Raw genomic sequence first — 16512 nt, forward strand, 5'->3', positions numbered from 1 at the left:
CTTTCCTTGCATTATCCTCCCTAGCGGTCCCACTGAGAAAATCCACCTGAAGCTTTTTGAGGCATATGCAACTTCAGCATTGCAACTCTGATGTGTACGCAAGCTGCACAACTTTGTCTGAAGAAAGAATCACTACAATATTTATTAAACAGAGCAAAATGTAATCATGTTTTTGGTAAGCAAGCCTGTCTTAGAACTGAAGTTTCAGGGAGAAAACAATGCAGTATTGCAGAGGACAAGCAACCTTGCAGTTGTAGTACACAAACGAATTCAGGAAACTTGAGTTTAAGGATCCCTTCTGCCAAAGTTACTGTGTATGCCCCTGACAAATCTCTTTCTCTGTGCCTCCATTCCCCATGTGTCAAGGGCTGACAATGTTTCCTTTGTCTACTTTGCCAATTTGAAACATAGCATCTTTTGGAGCAGGAACGATCTCCTTCAATGATTATGCAAAGCCCCCTGCTTCAGCACGGATTGAGGTCAAAAACAATAGTTAACTGAAGGCTATTTTCATGACACAGGCATCAGGGGCAGTGCTGTCCTACAGATTTCCCACCCTGGACCTCTCATTCCCTTCTCACATCGCAGCACAAAGCAGCCTCAGTTTTGCCAGTACAGTGTTTTGCAGGTCCATGTTGCAAATACAGTCACTGAACACACCTGTGTTAAAAATACCGTGCAGAGATGAGGGAGTGGCTGAAGCCCCTATATTCTGCCCTAATTCCTGTCAACAGCTTCCTCAGCTAACGAGGGGGAAATGAAGCCCTCCTTCCTGTAAAAAAAAAAAAAACAACACTTCTCTTTTGCTAATAACATAATTTTGATAAAGTGTTGGATTTTCAATACATACTACTTTCTTCAGTTCATTTCCATCTATTCTTTCTTACGCTTCTTTGTGGTACACCCTTCTTCCCTCCCACCACTGGTCGCTGAGATCTGCTAAGAATCGCTTATTTGACTGTGCAATCCCCTGTTCTTTGCTGTGATTAAATGCTTCCCTCCCACACAGCCAAAATATCTTATTTTTTATTTCTAAAGGTTCTTCACTGAGCTTTCAAGTGTCCCTCAAAGGAAAAACAAAATCAATAACAAGGCCTTCCTGAGTACTGTGGTAGCCTTCCATCAGATAAAGAGCAAAATAATGATAGCCACTTCCAATCATCCATGCTTCATCCTCCCTGTTGGCGGGGGGAAGTGGAAAGGAGCTGCATAGGTCAGCTTCAACCACACAACCCCAATCTGTCAAAGCACCATGCCCTCAGGCTACAATTTTTCCACTGCTAAAAAAAATATAGGAAAAAAATATCTTTCTGTGTCCTTGCTGAATTAAGTGAACTGAACAGGGTGCCTGCCAGCTTGCAGGACTGAAAAACATTCTGTTTTATTTAGAAAAAGTAGTAATGTCAAATTTGTGGCTGATTTAAGGCATGTTTGTAAGCCAAGCCCATGTATTATGCACTTCTCAAATCATTTGTGCAGGTCCTTCTCCAGCCCATCTCAGCTCTCACTGTGCACAGGTAATCACCAGAACAACCAGTACGTCGGCCTCTCTCCACCAACACGAGGAGGCGCGCCTACCTGCCTCTGCAGGGATGCGGGAGGGAAGGAGCGGGGCAGTCGGCTCCCATCCTGCAACCACGTAAACTCTTACCTTACAAGGGCAGTTAAGGGGGTTATTAGGTAACTGTTATATCCTTGAAAATGGACACTGTCTCCTAAAGGAGCAATTTCAACCAGAACTTACAGGTAAATAGTGACTTACGGTGATTCAGGTACCTCAACCAATGGGTGAGCGGAGAATGTGGCGGATGAAAGTGTACAAGAAATTTAATTTTGAATTATAAAGTCATGCTAAATGCTTCCTACAGGTAACAGATGCACAGAAATCTGTCTTACCCCTTCTGCAAGGAGCCACGAGGTGGTCTTCCCGTGGTGTGGGACCACGGCGCTAAGGAGCGCTGAAGCACCCCATTCAGCAAAAGCTGCCCAACGCCTGCTTCCTACCCGCGCCCCGGGCCTCCGCCTACTGCTGTTAAAGCCCAAACTCGGAAAGGCTCCACATACTTCCATTTTTATTCTACAGTCAGATTTCTGGCATAACAAAACACACTCTCAGTTCGAGATAGGAATTTAATATATGTACAACGATTACTTCCTTTGGTAGCAACTAGCCCTCATTTTCCTCAGTCTATTTCCTCTCATCTGGTGTTCATTTAAGACTCTTCCTGCATTTCACATACAATAAACTCTTCAGCCCTTTAAAGTCATAGAAAACGAAGGACTACCCAAAACAAATGAAGAAACAAATAAACAAGTCTCTTCTGTTCCCCATGTTTAACTAAAGGTTGCCACACAAAACAGCAAAAGCCAAGAAATTTAATAGCAAAGCCAATCCTCCAGTACACAGACTATGTAAACACATCCTTAAACGTTTCTCTTTTCCAGTAAACGAGGGGAATGTCTATACAGCAAGTCAACGCTTGCTTTGGTAACTGGGTTTGTTTTGCCTGGTTGTGTTTGTTTTGCCTGATGTTCTCCGCTCTTGGGACGCAGCTGTACTAAAAGCTAGGATGTTTTGAAAGATAACAACCAAGCCCTGCACCCAGGGACTCCCTGAGGGTCTGATTTCACCGCGGGCCGGCTCCAGTCCCAGCAATGCCCGGGCCATGCTGCTGCCGGTGCACCGCAAGCTGGCGGCCAGCAGCAACCCTGAGACCGCTTCAGGAGCCGGAGGACAGGAGAATGCCCTCATGCTCCAGATGAACCCGCGTGCTTTTCTTCCAGCCTGAAAAATGAACTTTCACAGACTCCTTCAGCTGGATGCAATCCAGCACAAGGGTTTCTATACACAAAGGAGTGAGTTTCAGCAGGTACAATGGGGTCTGTTTCAACCCAGCTACCTCTTCTTGTAAAGGAAGCAGAGCTGTGGGGAGGCTACACCCCTTCAGAGTCTGGCTGTATGTTCGAGAGCGTTTAAACAAAAAGCTACTATATGAGTGCCATTCTGCGTGAGGATGCTCCAGAAACTACTTGAGTGCTTCTCTTAATCTCAGGTATATGCAGAGCTGCATCTAACAGGTCACACCAGCTCTGAGAAGCCAATAGTAACTGAGCTGTACCCCCAGCCCTGTTAAGGACACGGGGGAGTAAGAAGGGCCTTTCTCCCAGGCTGGTTGAAATGCAACTTAATAAGAACATCTACTCCTCCGTCCCCAGTACAGGTGTTTTGAACCAGATTCTGGAGCCTGAGGCAGCCCTGGCAGAGCCGCCCGGCTTCACAGCGCCCGCTGGGGGCTTTGGGCCCACGTAGCCGAGAGGCCCAGCTGGATCACCAGCGGCCTGAGCAAAGCGCCCCTCTGCTGCTGGCAGCCTTCACGGGCTGCGGGCAGGGCAGCCTCGCCTGCTGCCGTTCCTGGGTGAAAAATGGAAACACGTGGTCAGCTCTAATTCCAGTGGCTACAACAACACTGGCTGAGATTTCAAGTAGATCCCTACCACATTATAGAGTGCAAATGAACCTGATATTACTCAGGACTGGTCTTTTTGATTTAAATGGCTGTAGAGTCAGAATCTATTACATACTTCTACCATTTAGCAGGAATTAAAATGCATTATACCCATTATATGCACACTTAAAATACCAGTAGTATTTAACACCAAGTTAAGAAGATAATTTAACTGTGAGTAGGCACACATGAAAAGCCCCACCTCTCTTTTTTTTCCTGTTTTCTTCATAAAATGTGGAGGATTTTGAATGCTTTACAATCCTAGCTGACACAGCCTTTCATCATGCTGTGAAAGGTCACGCTGCAGTGCCAGCCAGGGAGTGTGAAGCTCCTGTGTGTGTACCTGTGTGTATAAGACACAACACATCTTTCTTGCAAACACGGTAGAAAAGATAACAGAAGCTGACAATGAAGGAGACAAAAGAACAAGCAGCGGCTCAAGTATTTTACAGAAGAATAACCAGCCCTCAATCCTCTCAGAACAACTTGAAACACGCTCTCCTTTTGGTCTTTGAAAGACAGGCACAGGCTCTGAGTCACAGCTTCAAAACTGCCAGATTGATCCCAACAAGATCACCAGGGCCTTCCTCAGCACGGTGGTGGGGAGAAACTGGCAGAAACTAAACCAAGGAAAGCCGGGCTACCTCCTCCAGCTCCAGAGACTGCCAAGTGTGCAGCAGCCGTGTGCTGGATCTGGACACCCTGCAGTGATCCAGCCTTTATTTTGGAATCTGATAGGAATAAAAATGCTGGGTGTCTGCATGTGCCTCTGAGCATGCAGTAGCTGCAGCATGGTAACTGCTTCATGTGAAACATCTCTACGCAAAGTTGACCTCCAAAGAAAGGTTAACGGTGCAAAGAAAATAGTTGGAATACGTACATATTCCTTTTACATATATATTCCTTCTGAATTACAGTGGCAAAGGCTGCAGAGCTGGAGTGGAGGAACAAAGGATGTAGGTCAGCCCCAAGGGCAGGCAGGTGAAACTGCAGTTTGTTTGAAAGCTGGGAGGACACATGTAGCCTGGATACCCACCTTGGGAGTGGCAGCATGACATAGACTATTTCAGACTGATGAGGTACATGATAGTAAAAGGGAATATTTTATGTCTGGAATCACATGCAGCATCAGGATAAGCATGGTTGGATATTAATTCCTTTTAGGCCATCAGAAGCAGGGTCACTATCTCCATAGATGTGGTGAAGATGCACTTCTACCTTAGATCTTAGCGTTGCGCAGTTTTGATACTCACTGTATTCATAATATACTGTTCCACACACAGCCCTAGGTCAGATTTGTTAGCCATATACCTATCACTAATAGGCTTTTACTGAGAAAACAAATATGGCCCTATCACCCTGGTGTCTCATGACTATTTTATATCCAATTAGCAGAATAGACACAGACTATGAGTTTTAACAATGTCTCCGCTTTTCAATGAAATTGAGCTGGTCTGTAAGCACAAGACATCCCTGTTGCACTGTCTCTTGCAAATAAGTTAATCTAAAAAAAGATACATGACTTGTTATGAGCCTTAGGAATGAACTGCCAGTTCATTTTTCAAAATGACAGATGTGATGAAAATTGGCCAAAGGCTTGAAAAAAAAAATATGGGGGTCATGGTGAGGGGAGCAGCTGGGGGCGGAGAGGAAGGCATTCCTGAGCCCTCTGGAGCCTTCGGCTCCTCTAGGACCCATTAAAAGCTTATGTTACTTGCACCGCTTATAAACAAGCGCTTTCTTCTGCCATCATAGCCTTTCTCATATCAAGCGTTTAGGAAGTGTTGACTGCTGTCTTCTAGGGAAGCAAGGCACCAAAAATGATGGCAAGTTACAAATCAAACACCTCTTATATATTTTTATTATTTTTCCCAAATTATTTTTCCCAAATTTCAGGAGGTTTGTTGTGATTCTTAAGTGACCTTTGCAAACCAACTAATCAATAGCACATCTGAATGGTGACTGACTGCACTGGAAAGTTTCACTGCCAGAAAAATTACATCAATACTGGCAGAGGACAGACAGCAGAAATGTGGACTGCAAGCCCATGACTATTCTTTGCATTCTTTTGCTTTTATTATTACCCCTGCTGCCATTTAGGTAGGAAATTTTGGGATGAAAAAACACTGCTGTTCTCCATAAGAAAAATTTTTACTCCCTTCGTTTACTGAGTCTATCACAGAGACTTTCATTTTTACTGGTTTTAGCATTACATAAAATACAGATTCTAGTAACAGATTACAGCCATATTTACTATAAAATAATGTGTTAGAAGGATACTTTACCCATTCATTCTTTTACTTTCTTCCTGTTAGACACACTGAAATCAAGCAAAAAACAAATCAACTGCTGTAGAGGAGAAATGAGAAATTCATAATGAGACACTGAACTTCTCATCCCTGTGTCAGAGATCAATTTGCACCAGATAGGTAGCATAAGACAGCAGTTCTCTCCTTATCAGTAGATTGTCTGTCAGGGCAAATGTTGTCCCTTTACAAACTGTCAGTACAGGCTGCTGTATGACCAGGGAGGCTCAACTTCAGTCTCTTGCTCCTTCTCTTCCTCCTCAGGACAGAGGTGCACTGGTACTGCAAGGAAATCTGCACTGCTACTTACTACTGCCTTTGCACTGAGAAATGAGAATGCCAGGGATTCAGCCTTCCCAAATGTCGACACAGATACAAACAAGGGTATATTTTAACTAATGAAGTAGGATTTCTGCCTTTGATTCCTGCACACTTCACGATGCAGAAGATCAGAATTGTCCACAGGGAAAAAGAAAACCAGAAGCAAGCTGAAATAGTGCAAGGACAAAGCAGAAGTACCTATGCAAAATGCAAAGACATTTTATCTGAATTAGTTGCAAACAAAGCAGACAGGTTGGAATTTGCATTTTCTTTTGAACTGTAAGTCAGCTTCTTCAGTGAATCACAGGAGCTCCACCAGCATCGAGGTTCAGGAAAGATCTGTGAAAAGGGCAACAGCATGACAGACAAGAGGTACATCTCCTCGAAGAGGACTGAATTATAAAGAAGCCATATAGGAAGATTAAGGGGGCAATAGTAGTCAGAGGAGCAGATATTGATTGCTTATGCAGGACAACTGAATTCCTTGGTAATTGTCTGCCTCAGCCAAAAGGGATGCAGCATTTGTGTCAGGCAGCTCCAACTGCAACGAGGCACCCGTGAGGTGCCCACAGATCCATCTTGTTCCAATCAAAACTTGATGGATGACTACTTCCATCAATTGGAGTGGGAAGGCCTGAGAAACAGAATCAATACACAAAGACTTTTGAAACTAGAATGGCATGCCCCAGACATATAAGTAAACATTATAGCTTTCTGCCGGCCGGGGTACCTCAACAAGCAACACATCCCAGAGAAGAAAGGCACAAAGAGCAGCACAACCATTCCTGCAAGCTGCTGCAAGAACTTGTTTCCAAAGATCTCTGTGAGCTACGGAGGGCTGCTAGCAAAAGGGAACAGCTACTGCCCAGCCAAGCAGATCGATGTCAGCTAAACACCGCAGGGCACTTAATGGCATGAGAGAGATGACTAGTCTTAATTCCATTTACCCAGCTCCTTCTTAAAATCAGTGAGGGAGAGGTTCCCACACTGCTGCTTTTCTTGTGAATAGTCACGTTAGTGGCTTACAAGCAGCACCAAAGCTCCCTCATCTCAATTAACTGGCTCTCCCTTGCACAGGAATAGCAGATGCTGTCAAGCAACAAATAGATAATCCTCAAGAAAGCAGAGCTACTAATCAGTCGCTTTTACATTTAAGATCACTTGGAGTTGCCACTGCCTAATGCTGTTTTTCTAATTAATTGCACTGGAATGCACTTAAGCAAGCCCTGGATCAAAGAATCAACTGCACAGATTGAAATAAATCCTGTCTGTTGCTAATGCCTTGAAAATGGATGACTTGCTAAGCATTCAAAATCCGGGATACCAATGGTTTAAAACTACAGATAGTGTGAGATTCTTTCAAAAGAACAGAGTTAAGAATAAAGAGGAAAAAGCTTCCTTCTTTTGCCTGTAAAAGAAAATTAAACAAAGGGAATTGTTCAACTACTTTATTGTGAAGTTTGTATATCTTAAGTTCCTTGTTCTCTGCTTTCTTAGCACCAGAAATCACAATGCAGAAGTGTCAATTTCAATTGCAGAAAACTCTATCATAGTTATAGATTTATTTTTTTTATTCACTTTTATGAAGGGTTGAAATCTTTTCAAATAATGATAAATAAAAATGACTGGGGATGGATGTGTTACCAGTTGGTGCAATAAATCACTGTCTCCTTCTGCATGAGTCTCTCCCATGGTTTAGAATATCGTCAGAATGCCTTTGATTGATTTACAATTTAGTAATCCAGCCATCATCATCCATAATTGTACAATAAACCATGCCACTTAATGTAGCTGTTACAGATGTTCAGAAGTTCATTCCCTGCCTTTTAAGAGGTGATATCTAGACAGCAGCTGCAGACACCAGGATTAGCTGGGAAAAAAAAAAATCTGTCTTCAGCACAGTAAAACATCCCGTTTTCCTGTAACAATGCCTTGTCTTTAAAGCTGAAAGACATGCTGCCAACCTTGATATATCCAGGTTCAGTTATTAAATATCTGTATGCATACATGCATACCCCTTGTTGTGGCAGGAGTAACAAGATGCCTAGCTTCTGTCTAAAATACCTTATTTCCTGGGAAATCAAAACACTACTAGAAGCCAGATGCAAAGAATCCATGAATGGCTACGCGGCGAAAAGCAGCTGATCTCACACGGACCATGGCAGGACCCAGAAACCTACGATGCACTGTGTTCTGCTTGGGGCACAGCATCCAGAGTCAGAGCTAGGGAAGGGCTCACAATTTGCTCTTAGCAGCAGAGCAGAAGTCGGGCTGAGGCAGGCAGGAAGGGCTGCAGCTGGATGAAGTTGGCTCAGTTTGTTATACTTGTACCGTAACCGATACCAGCACTTCCTGAAAGCACAACTGGAGATTTCATGGGCATCATTACTCATTTTTTTTCACACATTACTGATCTGAAAACAGTAGGTTAATTCTTGCTTTCAGCTTCTTTTGCTTGAGCCTGCAAACAGCACAGCATGAGCTGGCCTGCAATTAACACTTTTGTTAATATAGCTTCTTAAAGAATAGGAGAATCTGTAACATGCACAGAACGAGGTGAAGATATTTTATACCACATAGCACCAGCACTTTCCACCAACCCCAGCAGCCAGAGTACATTTAAAGCAAGCACACAGAAAAAAAATCCAATAGGAACTGTCAAAGTGATGGTCTGGGTCACAGAAACAATTTCTCTCCTAAGCGAATCACCATACTGAGGAAGCTAACAAAGACTGCAGAATTCATTAGCTGAGCAGCTTTGGAAAGGACTGCTCCAAATCCACCAAGCGGCCCGGATCAGCCAGCAGCCTGTGTCTGACAGTGACCTGTCCCAGGCGCTTCAGGGAGAGGCGCAAGAAATACGCAGTGACAGGAGCCCTCATGTTTCCTCTTTGCTGGGATCTCACAAGCAGACTCGTGCTTTAGCTCTTCAGTAGGACATTTGAGCCTTCAAAACTTCAGCAACCACAGGCTTTATCTGTTGGGTGATCCCTCAGATCAATACAGGTTTAAGGGTTGGCAAAGCTGAGATAATTTAAGGTCCAAGGCTACTGTGGGTATTTTGCAGGGACTATGCCCCTGGCCTGTGAAAAAGGGATATCACACCCTAGCAAAACACAGCTCCTTCTGCCTCTAAGGGTGATATGGGAGACTGCTTGGCCTGTGGCTAGCAGGAGCACTTAGGACTAGCAGAAAAGCAGCCATGTGCTGAACGTGACTTTAAAAAACAGCTCTTGATTAACAAAACCTGGTGAAATGATTTTTTTTTAAAAAAGGCCAAGATTATTGCCTACCCTTGCACCCAAAGTTCTCGTGTCCTAGCTAGCCGAAAGGCTACCAGCTCCCCTGCAGCTCCGCTGTACATAAACCACACCGAAACAAGTGTCTGCTGCAACTCCCTGAAGCGTTGCCTCCAACTGAGAAAAACCCTCTGCACCTCTCCGAAGAAAAGGCACAGCTTCCCTTCTCATTTGATTTGATCGGGCTGGTGGGGGGTGGGACAGGAATCTGTGAGCGCCCTCGTCTCCTCGCCGGGGCTCGGGGCAGCAGCGCCGTGCCCGCTGGCTGCAGCCCAGGCCGGGTGAAGCCACGGCACGGCCGGTACCGGTCGCGGCTCAGGCAGGAGCTCAGCACGACAGCCTCCTCACAAGGCCAGCCACTGCACACGCAGCTTTCCTTCCAGAGACACCTGCAGCCCTCGCCACCGGTGTTTACATTTCCAATTTAATCGCATATATTCACTGCTTACTGAAACGCTGCACACCAAGTGCCCCTGGCCTGCAGGTCATATTGCATACATAACCACGGGGCACCGGGTTTTGTGCGGAGACATTACAATTTTGTACCTATTCAGCCTTTTGCTCAAGTCTCTCCCCCAGGCAGAAACTTCACCTCCAAAGAACCTGCACAGGATTTTTTGCCCTCATAGGCTTCAGTTACATGGAAAAGTTTTTCTGGCATAGCTGTAGCTGTAAGGAGTAAATAATGAAAGAACATTGTCAGCCAAATAGCAATGCCAGCAAAAAAGTTGTGGGTAGCTATATATACAATTGTGGGCATAGCTTATTCTGTCCAGAGAAATGGGTTAAGTTATAGAGGCAGAGAAATGCTTGCCAGTGTGAGTTCTCTTCCAGAAGGGGTTTATCATCAGCATGGCTCTACTGAAATAATCACATTGTGAATGCAGGCATGTCCTTAGTCTCTCTGTCAAAATAATTATCACAGAGAATAAGTTTCTTGTGTTTGGTAGATTTTGAAATACAAATGCGGCAACCTACATCCCTAAACCATGCTGGGATAAGTCTCTGCCCACTGGGATCTGCGGGGCTGTGGCCATGCCTTCTTTCAGATAAACCAGCAAACTGCTGAGCTTGGAGAGGCTTTCAGTCACCATCAACCTGGGACAGATGAGAGCTGGTGATCTTGTTTTAAGAGGCTCCATATCCCACAGCCCTGAGCCATTCAATCCCCCGACTGTCTCCTTGCATAAGAATTTATTTTTCTTCTGAGTGTTTTGCCAATAGGAGCTGGGGGGTCATTGCAATCCATTTCTTTGAATACCCTGTGGGATCTCAGCCTGGCGTATTTCATTTTTTCATCCCAAAGAGAGGGTGTGTACAAAAGAAAGAGATCTGGAAAATGTTTAGCATCACAGGAACCGCCAGCAATGCTTCCTTTGTTTGCTCCATTAAGGCTGATGACTTTTTTTTTTTTTTTATCATCAGCTAGCTCAAACAGAGCAAAACTACATCTTTCAGGTGCTGGGGTTCAAGTTCCTCCTGTTAGTCTTTCTGAAAAGCTGGGATGATGCTTGTTGTGCATCCTGTTATTCCAGTCAGCCTGGAGACAAGTGCCAGAGCTGGCATGAAAGGCATGTATTGGAGACACAGAGAAAACCAAAGGTAAATTCCTCCCACTCCGCACTTGGGCTTGGTGTACCTGTTACTACATGCGTATCCTCCTCATGCCAGACATAACAAAGCAGAAGTAGCAGCAGCAGTTCAGAGGGACAGAAAGGGGATTGCTGACACAGAAAATTAATATTGAAAGAATCAGTACAGCAAAGATTTGAAATGTTCACTCTGGGAAGACAAGGTCTTCCTACTGGAGAATCCCCTGAAGGGAGGAACAGCAGCAGTAAATTTGAAAAAAAAAATCCAATCATATACTCTATATTTAAAAATTAAAAAGACTACCAGATGCAATTACATTCATGATTAAAAGATCTAACAGAAGCATATTTAAATTCATTAACTTAGTCCACACTTTACTACCCCAGGAGACCAGCTGCTCCTGGAATACAGGGCAGCAAAATACAAACTACATCTTGCTCGTATTTGATCAAAACCTTTTGGAAGTTTCAATGATCTGGCTGTTAACATCTCTTAGGTGATAATTAGGCTCTAGGGGCAGCAAACATTGTTTGGGAGAGAAAATGCACCGTGGAAACATAAGTAGTGGAGCCTTCTGCTTTGCTAAAGAGCCAGTTATTCTACTATATATAAAAAAGACAAGCAAGGGCAAAATGAGGCCATTTTCAAACAGAGACTCATTTTGCCTGTGTTTAACAGCAATCAGCAGATGCTCACCTCTATGTAAACAGTTTACTTTAGGTTTTGTTCATTTCTTGCAACACATGTTTTAACCAAGAGATTTTACCCCTTGTGCGCTCACTAGCATGGCTCCTCCGGAAAACAGACGCGTCGTGTTTTTTCTATCACTGTTTGACAGCTGCTTGGTAGCAGGTACCAGCTGGGGCTCAGCAGACGTTTTCCCCAGTTCCTGTCCTCCCAAGTAGAGCCCCCGCTTCCCCCCAGGGATGCCGCAGGGCCTCTCACTGCAGGATGAGGCAGCGGGTGCGGGGCAGTTTTGGAGGTGCTGTGAAGAGCCAGAACCTGTCCATGGCCCTGAAGCCTGTTAGCGGGGCGGATGCATGACGATATTCTCCGTTTGTCCCAAGAGGGCACTAAATTAACAGCAGAGGCACTGATTTACTTCCTTTCTATTGTTGCCATGGGACCTATTTCCCTGTGACTGGACAGGAAGAGACTTAATTAAAGATAACTGGGATTTTCTATTTATGGTTGGGTCTGACATACCTGAGAGATGTCTTTCTCTCTCTCCGTATGCTGTATCTGTTTTTGGTCTCCTCCATCCTGCAAGATGCAAAGCTCACCTCTTCTATATAGACACCTTCCTTCTCAAGGGGCCTTTGAAATAAAGTTGACAGTTTGAGACAGAGAGCTGGAGTCTTTCCTGTCTTCCTTGCACAGACCCCATATTCAAGTGCAAGAAACACCAAAGGACACAGTTGGCCTTTAAGACACACAGGTACAAGTGTGCCCAAACTGTCAAGCAGATGTTTTACTCTTGCGTGTTGGTTATGAGCCACTGCAGAAAGCTCTGCATTATGGAACTGCTTGATCTCCTTCCGAGCCTCTGGGAAGTTGCACCATTCCTGGAAAGCTGCAATTCAGCTTGAGAACAGCAAAGACCAGCAGATTCATATTCCATCTATTAGTGCTACACAAACAGCATTTCCTCCCTGTCTGCAAATGTAACTGGTGCTGGGTTTCTTTCCACACTGCCAAGGAAGCTTTTGGATATGCACAGGCTACACTGGCACTGAGCTGTTCCACTACACTTCATTTCTCCTTTGCTGCTGAAAGACTGGAGAGAGCTATTTTATTTTACTTTAGAATTCATATAAGGCAGCTGACTTCCATTGACAAAAACTCAAAAGCCAAGAATAATTCAGGTATCACAATCACAGCTTCAAAATGTTCCCTATTTGAGGGCTAATCTATCAACAGCTCACAGCTGAGGGTATGAAGGTGAAGCTCCTGCAGGGGCTGGAGCAAGATGCTCTTCCATGATTCATCAGCCTTCCCTCCAGTGAACAAGGACATAGTGACAAGATTAGTCAGAGAAATTGTACTGTGACCAAATGCAAGAGGAAAATAGCAGAAAAAATAGGGAAGAGTATGGAAAAATTTACTAGTTGAAAAACACTCAGCAACAACTTTCAACTCTGAAACTATTTTCGAGTAACTCATCTCTAGACATGTGGCTCTGGACATGTTTCCATCTTAGAATTAAATGCATTCTCAGTTCCACATTCTTATGAATAGTAACTACATTTTTTTTGTTAAATATGGAAACATTTATCATATGTATTATACCATGTCTCAAATACATTTGAAGATTCCCCTCATTGCCACATTTCTGGGACAATCCTTAAAACTGCTCCAAAAGTCAAAAAAGTACATGCTCAAGTGCATTCCACTACAAAATAGCTTTCCTGATTGGGACCTGGAATTCAATCTGAACTGAAATTACTTATAGCAAAACCCAAGCATATTTCATACAATACATGTTCTGTGCTTGTGACTTGGAAAATAGTAGGATTATGTTTTATTGAGGAATTTACATGAAACCGTGAGTTAGTTTTTCTCTTCTTAGAGTTCTTGCTCTCAAAGAAAAGGAAAATATTTGCTTCTGAGAGTAAAATGCCTATAAATACCATCAACACACAGAATTCTATGGATGAGGTTTCCGGTGGCAGTTACAGAAATTGGGTACCAATAGCCCCTTCCATAGACAGATGTGCCTTATATCGTTCTCACCATCTAAGAGTCTGTAAGGCCACTATGAGTCTTGAAATTGGGTGCTGAAGATGGTAGATGGCAGATTTATGAGTCACACTCCAATTTTTTAACCCAAAGAACCTTAAAAAGCTTTTACCACCCATTCCTTTCATCTAAAAGTTAGTGGTTATCCTTGACAGCAGATAGCTTAGTCTGCACTTTTATTTATCCCCAATGAATAAATGGCTTGTCTTTAAACATTAAAGATTCTCATCTGTCTAATCCTTAAGAAGTAGCAAATATTCTCAGAGAAAAACTCAGAATGATCCAGATGACAGGGTGAGGAGGACGAGGAAGGAAGAGAAGAAGAGCTTGAGATGAGTTGTGATTAAATTTGTTATATTTAAACTTGATTAAATTTGTTAATTACATTTCAAAATTACTTAAGAGTATTGAACATATCAGCCTTGGGTTCACTGTTGGGTCAGTAGGGTTGTAAAACAAAGGGCTTCCTTTTTAAAGAGTTAAAATAAAAAAAATTAGAGATTTTCTCTTTTACAAACAGTTCATGCAGGAAGGGATGTTCTAGTTGCAAATGACACAATTAATTTGCTTTTTGTTCAATATCTGGTTGAGGTTAGCTGCATTTGTCATCACCCAAAAGGTTTGTTTTCACATGCACATCTATGATAATCTTTTTCTTTATGTGGACAAGGTCTTCACAGGTCTTATTAAAAAAAAAAAAAAAAAAAAAGGCATTCTACTCCAAAAAGGAGAAACCAGAACTTCTCAAATGATTACCGTTAATATGGATGAATTACAAACAAATCTGGCCTAGCTGCAGGCTGAAAGCTGTACACCTCAGGAGTCAATTGTCACTTCTAATACACTGAACATGCCTCTGTCCTGATGGAGAACCGCTGTTGTTACACGTTTTTCTGGGAAATAGTGCTGACCTCTCGCTGTTCTGTCTGCCTGGCCTGTTGCGCTCACCTCAAACTGTTCTAGCCACTGTTGGTTTCCTGAAATCATTTTGCCTGACTGATTCTTAAATCCGAACTACTGCATACACTCTACTGCAAAATTTTCATAGAATCATCGAATCATAGAAAATCCCAAGTTGGAAAAGACCCATAAGGATCATCGAGTCCAACTCCTGGCACCACACGTCTACATGGAAATGTACATTACACAGCAATCACACATAATTTTGCCATTTGTGCCCAAACCCTTATTTAGAAGAATATTCTCTAGGAATGCCAGGATCTTATATCTCCATATTGTCTCAATGCCGGGCCTTTCTCAGACAGTGACAACTAGGACTCCAATGGTGATATCACCTTCCTGCAGAAAACGGCAGATATGATCTATTGAGAATGTGTGGACCCCTCCCAATTCACGTTCAAAGGCAGAGCTTTTGGAAACTATCAGCTGGAGCTACTTTGCTTTCTGTGCCCCTACCAGTTCTCTCAGGCCACGTGTATGATGTTAGAACCAAGAACTCTTACCTAGGTGGGACTGACCCATTTGTCCTGACTTCCAGTGATGCCCCAGCCACCCCATGCTGTGGTTTCAATGGGTTGGGGGTAGAGCTGGGGGCTGCTCCAGGCAGGTCCCTTGTTAGCTTGACAGAGGGATGAGGCTATAAAGGATTGCCATGGAACACACATATCCCATAGCTTAGACAAAGGCTGAGTGACCCATACCCTTTCGAAGGACAAATTTGTGGTGGTGGTGGGGGGAAAGTCATTGTCAAGACTTGCATAGGGAGACAAATACTGTTTTCTCCACAGAATTATGTCTTATTTGCCGTTATTGCAACATCAACCTTCTGTGCCCAGTTTGTTGCCTGGGACTCTGATGATCTCATGGCCTTCAGCAGAAGCACCGGGGACTCCCAACTGTTCAACAGCAGCCAAGACAACTAAATACTTCTCACTTACTACGTCACTATGAAGCTAAAAGGTAGAAAATAAAAGCCCTAGTAGAAAGCTGATGCCTCTTATTTGAATCACTGCTCTGCCACGACAATATCAGTCTCTCAGTCCATTCATGTGGCATTTACCAACCCTAAATTCCCTCCCACCCACATATACAGGCAAAGTGGTTTTTATACTGTTGTGGCTGGTGGTTATAAAAGCCAAAAGATTTATGAATTGCCGGATTCATGCTTTCAGAAGATTTGACTCAGGCCCCTGGAAAACCACTGGACCAGCTGAAAAATTCCACCACATTAAGCTGACCTCATTCTGTTCAGCTCCAAGTACTCTGGCACTGGAGCCCAGGATCCTTCTAGCTCCATGTCCTTCGCTCTTAGTAACGACACAAAAGCTGCAGGAGGTGTCCTCTGCCAAACCTCCTTCTCTCACAGCAGTGATGCTGCGGCTCTGTTCATCAGCAAGCAGTCATGATTTCTGTTAGTTGTGGCCCAGTTCTGGTCTATTTTAGGATTTCCAGAAGCTGTTAAAAACTAATATCCTCTCACTCCCTCCTTCTAGAATCTCATTTATCACTCTGCCTCCTGCACAGTTACAATTATCTATCTCTTAGCTGGCAATTTCTTTCCTATGATATAAATTTTGGATGACCCTACGGGTTTGTAAGCACATGGGTGCAATGGACCAAACTACAAAGTGACAGGGGAAGATTTAAGCAATTGGGACTGCTAGACAATGGGGAATTGTGCTAATTAAAAGGAAAAAGAATCGTAAATAGGTGGAGACAGAATGTGAAGATACTCATGCAGCAGCACCCCAACAGTACAGGAGCAACTTGTGATCTGTCCTGCCTGCA

General features: G+C 43.6%; 1 protein-coding gene across 2 annotated transcripts in view; it reads right to left on the reverse strand.

Moving 5' to 3' along the window:
* The window catches only part of HS6ST1 (heparan sulfate 6-O-sulfotransferase 1), a 184699-nt gene that overhangs the window by 10497 nt on the left and 157690 nt on the right, over positions 1-16512 (reverse strand). The window contains exon 2 of one of the 2 annotated variants that reach the window (XM_080605140.1): positions 12232-12342. The exons of the other annotated variant lie outside the window; for it this stretch is intronic. Coding sequence (XP_080461266.1) covers positions 12232-12342 — 111 coding nt within the window. The remainder of the gene's footprint in view (positions 1-12231; positions 12343-16512) is intronic. 2 annotated transcript variants of the gene reach the window in all.

The sequence above is a fragment of the Anser brachyrhynchus genome, assembly GCF_964034855.1.
Source record: "Anser brachyrhynchus genome assembly, chromosome: 9".
Classification (NCBI taxonomy): Eukaryota; Metazoa; Chordata; class Aves; order Anseriformes; family Anatidae; genus Anser; species Anser brachyrhynchus.